At 48.2% G+C, this 7,248-nt stretch overlaps 1 protein-coding gene across 1 annotated transcript; it reads left to right on the plus strand.

Moving 5' to 3' along the window:
* Nucleotides 1–365: 365 nt before the first annotated feature.
* LOC134665464 (uncharacterized protein K02A2.6-like) lies at nucleotides 366–3,533 on the plus strand. Its single transcript, XM_063522438.1, has one exon. The coding sequence runs from the start codon at nucleotides 366–368 to the stop codon at nucleotides 3,531–3,533; it is 3,168 nt and encodes a 1,055-aa protein (XP_063378508.1).
* Nucleotides 3,534–7,248: the final 3,715 nt, after the last annotated feature.

A 7,248-nucleotide genomic window follows, 5' to 3' on the forward strand; every position in this document is an offset into this window, starting at 1 on the left:
GCGATTTTGACTGCTCAGTCTGACATCAGCTTAGACAAACTTGCAGAGCTGGCTGACAAAATAATGGAAGTCACTCCTGGTCCACAACAAGCATGTCAGGTAACTAATAATTCGGGACAGCCTGATCTCAACGCTGTAATGGCCCGCCTCGAGCAGCTCACACAGCAGGTTGCTGCCATGACTACAAGAGGGCAGCGTGGCAGATCCCGGAACAGGTCATCATCGCGCAGCAGAAGCCGAACCAACTCCCCGGCCAGCGGCGCGACTCGGCTGTGCTGGTACCATAAAAAGTTTAATACAAGAGCTACCAAATGCAACCCGCCTTGCAACTGGAACAACTCGGAAAACTCGAACAGCAGTCAGTAATGGCGGGGTCTGACTGCTCCACGGAATCGCTCAGCCGCCGCCTTTTCGTCACCGATAAGGTAACGAAACACCAGTTCCTGATTGACACAGGGTCAGATTTGTGCTGCTATCCATACCGCTGGCTCAGGGAGCAGCGGAGACCTACAGAGTGGGATCTTAGAGCAGCAAATGGCAGTACAATTTTGACCTATGGAACAGTCCACCTTAGACTTGATTTTGGACTGCGGCGCGACTTCACCTGGCAGTTTGTGGTGGCAGAAGTTAATTCAGCCATCATCGGTTCAGATTTTTTGGCCCATTACCATCTTCTACCAGATTGCTACACTCAACGCCTGGTGGATGGTAAGACTGGACTTAAGGCCATTTGCTCAACTGCTACTGTCACGCAGCCTAGCATCAAATCTATCAGTCTACGGGACTCTCCTTTTGCACAAGTGCTCGCTGAGTTCCCTGACATCACTAAGCCTCCTGGATTCCAGCGGTTAGTCAAACACAACACTGTGCACCATATTAGGACCACCGAAGGCCCACCCATCTCCTGCCGTCCCCGACGCTTGGCACCTCAGAAGCTATCTGCTGCCAAGACCGAACTAGAGGACATGGTGCGGACTGGGGTGGCTCGGCCATCCGAGAGTGCTTGGTCCTCTCCCTTGCACATGACAACTAAGAAAGACCAGTCTTGGCGCCCCTGCGGGGACTATCGCGCCCTGAACGCCAGGACCATTCCCGACCGCTATCCAGTGCGCCACATCAACGACTACGCGAATAACCTCGCTGGTGCTACCATCTTTAGCACCCTTGATCTGGTGAAGGCCTATCACCAGATCCCAGTAGCTGAGGACGACATACCCAAGACCGCCATCGTTACCCCGTTTGGCCTCTTCGAATTCCCTTTCATGACATTTGGGTTACGAAATGCCGGTCAAACCTTTCAAAGGTTCATCGATGAGGTCACACGGGGTCTCGATTTTGTTTTTCCATATATAGATGACATCCTCGTCTACTCAGCTGACGAGACTCTACACAAGGAACATCTGCGTATCCTGTTCAAGCGTTTGCAGGAGTATGGGCTCGTTCTTAACCCTTCCAAGTGTGTCTTAGGGGCAAAGGAAGTAGTGTTCCTGGGATACCACGTGAGTGCTGAAGGCACTCGCCCTCCTCAGGACCGCATTCAAGTTCTCATTGACTTTCCTCCTCCAAAGGACGTCCAAGGCGTGCGTCGTTTCCTCGGCATGATGAATTACTATCGCCGTTTTATTCCCCACGCCGCGAAATGTCAAGCGCCTCTCGTAGATGCAGTAGTCGCCATCAATGGTAAGGGTGCCAAACCATTTCCATGGACACCCGAGCTTCTGGCGCACTTTGAGGCATGCAAGTCAAGCTTGTCCCACGCGACCCTACTCCAACACCCAGTCAACGACGCACCTCTGGGACTTTTCACGGATGCCTCCAGCGTCCACGTCGGATCCTGCATCCAGCAGTTCGTGAACAACCAATGGTGCCCTCTTGCCTTCTTCAGCAAAAAGTTGACCCCCCAGCAAACTGAGTGGCCAGCATACTACCGAGAACTCTTCGCGGTGTACGAAAGCGTACAACACTTCCGCCATATTCTCGAGGTCCAACATGTGACCATCTATACTGACCACAAGCCGCTGTTGTACGCTTTCGTACAACGCAGAGAAAAACTCCCGCCATCGCAACTGAACCAGCTATCGTTTATTGGTCAGTTTACAACGGACATCCGCTACATAAAAGGAGAGGACAACGTTGTAGCCGATGCGATGTCGCGGATCGAGGCCGTCTCGTTAGAAGAAGATTACGAGGCCCTCGCTAAAGCACAACTAGAGGACCAAGAGCTTGCCGACCTACGTCAAGGTAACTCCAGCCTTCAGCTCTCACGCATCGCTGTACCTGGCACAGACGTCTACATCTTTTGCGACGTCTCCACTGGTAAGCCTCGCCCTTATCTGACCCCTTCTTTTCGTCGTGCGGTGTTTGACAAGTTGCACAACTTGAGTCACCCCGGCGTCAGAGCCACCACTCGACTGTTGGTAAGTCGTTATGTGTGGCCCTCCATGCGGAAGGACTGTCGTAGATGGGCCCAGTCTTGCCTTGCGTGTCAGCGCAGTAAGGTTTCAAGGCATACCTCGTCACCTCTAGGTACGTTCGAGCAACCATCTGGACGTTTTATGCATGTCCACATCGATATCGTTGGTCCCCTTCCTGTTTGTGATGACTATCGTTATTGTCTCACAGCCATCGACAGGGTTTCCAGGTGGCCAGAGGTGTGGCCGATGCGTTCCATTACTGCCGATGAGGTGGCCGATACTTTCGTCCAGGGATGGATATCTCGCTTTGGTGTCCCTACTACAATAACTACTGACCAGGGCACCCAGTTTGAGTCTGATCTTTTCAGACGGTTAATGCAGACCTGCGCCACCAAGCGCATTCGTACAACCGCGTATCATCCCTGCGCGAACGGAATGATCGAGCGCGTGCACCGCCAGCTCAAGGCCGCACTTATGTGCCACTCTGGCTCCTGGACGCGCGCTCTACCACTCGTCCTACTCGGCATGCGTACCGCCTACAAGGAAGACTTGAAGGCCACAGCTGCTGAGATGGTATATGGCGAATCTCTCCGCCTACCCGGTGAGATGTTAGTCTCCGCGCCGGACGAAAGCAGACTCGACGATCCCGCTGATTTCGTCGTCCAGCTGCGACGCAAAATGTCGTCTTTTCGCCCAGCTCCAGTTTCTCGCCACTCGACTCGTCCCATCTTTATCTCTAAAAATTTGCCTACAGCAACACACGTGTTCCTACGTGACGACACCGTACGACGCCCATTGCAACCTCCTTATACAGGTCCTTTTGCCGTAGTGAGGCGTTCCACGGACGGGAAAACCCTGACCCTGGACATTAAGAACAAAGAGGTTGTAGTGAGCGTCGATCGTGTCAAACCAGCTTTCGTGGACTCAGATGAGACTCATAGTTCTGGTACACCTGCTCCAGCGGCTCTGCAGCCTCAGGACGTACCTCGGGCGCAGCCGGCTGAGCCCGCTCCTCCTATTACTATACCTGCGGATACCACAAGCAATTCACGACCTTACACCACGCGGTCAGGTCGTAACGTTAGGTTTAAGGACAGCGACGAATACTGTTATTTTTAAATTGTAATTTTACTAATGTCATTGTTTGTTATCTTTCTCCGGGGGGGGGGTGGTGTGGCGTGTTAACACCTAGCTTAAACAGCTTACCTAAGCCTGGCAACACCACCCCCTACACGCCATCTTGTCGATTCTAGCTAGCACCGGCGTACACGCCGCTCTGTAATCTTTAGTTACATTAAATACTATAACGTAATTTTATTATGTAAATTGTGCAAAGCCATCTATTACACAACGTATACAAAGTGACTGCATCTCATTTCAAATCCCTCGTCATCCCTGCCCGGTGACGGGAAAAAATCATACAATTATTCAACGGTGGTGGTTTTGGTTGGGCCGTGGTTGGGCCAATACACATTTGTTTGATGGTTGGTTAATTGTTATATTTGGCCGTACGATTTGCTGGAGGGCCCTCGACAAAGGCCCTCCCGAAGATTCCCAACAGAGGGCCATTAGAGTAATTTTTTTCGTTGGGCCTATTTAAATAAATCATACAATTATTCAACGGTGGTGGTTTTGGTTGGGCCGTGGTTGGGCCTATACACATTTGTTTGATGGTTGGTTAATTGTTACATTTGGCCGTATGGCTTGCTGTAGGGCCAACTGCAAAAAATTAAAAAAGGGCAATTTTTTCGTTGTGCTTGTTTGCAAATTCAACAATTACCCAACGGCAAGTCAGGTAGGTCGGTAGGTAGTCGTGCACCAGGTTGAAGGCCCAACACAGCTTGTCCCACAAAGGGCCAACATTGTAACTTTAACGTTGGGCCTTGTGGAGGATTCTTACAATTGAGAAAATGTTGGTAAAATACAAATTTTTAAATTTATGTATAAATTTTATAGTTGTAGCTATTAGATTTATAAGTTACTTGTAAAAAATATTATGATTATATCCGGAATAATCGAGAAAATAACTATAACTTCGATGTTTGGAGACAGTAACGCCATCTAGTGACGCCACAAGCAAACTCAACTGGTAGCTATTTTGATGACGTCACGCAGCCCCTGGCCTCTGTTAAAATGCTCGTGTGATATTTATTTATTTGTTTATGGTGTTACACTCTGTCAAGCCATTTCCGTCATTAGAAAAGAGCGACAAATTTAAAAAATGTAGGCGTGAAGGGTTGTCGTCCCATAGAAAATTTGAATTTCGCGACCTTTTCTAGTGACAAACTTGCTTGACCGGCTATAGTTATAAATGCGACATTTGGCCTCACTGGGCCATCGAATGATATCGTTGGTTAGCCAACGTTACTAAAATACACAAAGGCCCATTGTTGGGCTTCAGTGCCACTGCCAATGTTGGTAAATGCGATATATGTCATCATTGGGCCAAAGAATATTATCGTTGTTTAGCCACCGATACCAAAATACACACAGGCCCATTGTTGGGCATCAGTACCACAGCCAATGTTGGTAAATGCGATATTTGTGCTCACTGGGCCAACGAATGTTATCGTTGTTTAGCCACCGGTACCAAAATACACAAAGGCCCATTGTTAGGCGTCAGTGCCACAGCCAATGTTGGTAAATGCGATATTTGTCATCATTGGGCCATCGGATGATATCGTTAACTAGCCAACGTTACCAAAATACACAAAGGCCCATTGTTGGGCATCCGTGCCACAGCCAATGTTGGTAAATGCGGTATTCGTCACCATTGGGCCAACGAATGTTATCGTTGTTTAGCGAACGGTAGCAAAATACACAAAGGCCCTTTGTTGGGCATCAATGCTACAGCCAATGTTGGTAAATGCGATATTTGTCGTCATTGGGCCATCGTATGATATTGTTGATTAGCCAACGTTACCAAAATAAACAAAGGCCCATTGTTGGGCATCAGTGCCACAGCCAATGTTGGTAAATGCGATATTTGTCATCGTTGGGCCATCGGATGATATCGTTGATTAGCCAACGTTACCAAAACACACAAAGGCCCATTTTTGGGCATCAATGCTACAGCCAATGTTGGTAAATGCGATATTTGTCGTCATTGGGCCATCGGATGATGTCGTTGATTAGCCAACGTAACCAAAATAAACAAAGGCCCGTTGTTGGGCATCAATGCTACAGCCAATGTTGGTAAATGCGATATTTGTCGTCATTGGGCCATCGGATGATATCGTTGATTAGCCAACGTTACCAAAATAAACAAAGGCCCATTGTTGGGCATCAGTGCCACAGCCAATGTTGGTAAATGCGGTATTCGTCACCATTGGGCCAACGAATGTTATCGTTGTTTAGCGAACGGTAGCAAAATACACAAAGGCCCATTGTTGGGCATCACTGCCACTGCCAATGTTGGTAAATGCGATATATGTCATCATTGGGCCAACGAATATTATCGTTGTTTAGCCAACGTTACCAAAATACACAAAGGCCCATTGCTGGGCATCTGTGCCACAGCGAATGTTGGTAAATGCGATGGTGGGCCAATACAAAATTAATGTTGGCTACGGAACGAACCTCATCCCAACGTTTTCCCTACCGTTGGCACCGTGGGCCCCAACGAAAATGCTACTAGGGGTATTAGAGACGGCACCGCTGGCGTAAGTGTAAAGGCTCCAGTACACAGTGGTCAAGGATGGTCCATGCCAAGCCATGCTTTGCAATGCGCAACAGTAGGCCTATATCACGTAGGTGTTCACACAATGGTGCATCAAAAAAAAAAAAATTGCAGGCTCTGATTCATATAAATCTATAATAAACTGATAAGTCTCTTCATTGCTCCACAATGATGACATTTTGTGCTATTAACATTGAATCAAGCGGTCAAAAATTCAAGAAACTAAACAAACAATGGCGACTGTGTGAACACCACAGGCCACGGTACGCCACGATTCCTTTGAAGTGTGCCAAAAAACCGACAACTCCCCGATTGCTCACCACGGCTGATACAACTGACGGCAGTCGTCCGCCATTGCATACCATAGCATAGCCCCCTGTACACAATGGCCAGGGTGTGGCATGGCCCATCCTTCACTGTGTACTGGGGCCTTTAGGTAATTTCGTCATTATATATAACGAAATCGTCTAGATCCCGAAAAACCGGCCAAGTTATTGTTTATTAAATAAAACACACCTATGTGACGTCCCACAGGTAAAGGTACCTTATGGCGGTTGGCGCTTACGCTATTATTAACGCCGCTCCAATATTATTGCGGCGCCATGCGACGTAAGCGCCAGCCGCCATAAGGTACCTTTTGCCGTGGAACGTCACCTATATTCTTGTTCAAATACTAAACGGTTCGTTTTTTTTTAAATAAAAAATACTAAATATGTAACATTTGACGTTTTTTGAGTACCAAATCTTGACATCCGCATCCGCATCCGCGGATGTGAGGCTTTAAATATCCGCATCCGCGGATGTCATAAAAAATCTGCATCCGCAACATACCTGGTTCGCATTAAGGCGACCCTCATCGCACATATATGTCTTATTGCTCGTTTTCGGGCCAAGTCTTGAAACCAGGACCTAACATTGGTTACGCGACCTCTTAAAAGGTGTTCTTCCACTCAACGCGGTGTGTTGCTAGGTCTTTCCATGAGTTGCAGTGCTTTATTGTTAAACGCAATCATATTACGCTTTACGCAGTCTTTAAAGCGGAGTAATGACGTCTTACGTTGCACTTGCCTAATAGCATGCACTGTCCATTCGTTAAACATGCCCTAGCCGCCGCAAACGTCTCTGTTTGAGTAGCGCGGTCTCAGATTATAAGCG

Source organism: Cydia fagiglandana, chromosome 6 (genome assembly GCF_963556715.1).
Source record: "Cydia fagiglandana chromosome 6, ilCydFagi1.1, whole genome shotgun sequence".
NCBI classification, from domain to species: Eukaryota; Metazoa; Arthropoda; class Insecta; order Lepidoptera; family Tortricidae; genus Cydia; species Cydia fagiglandana.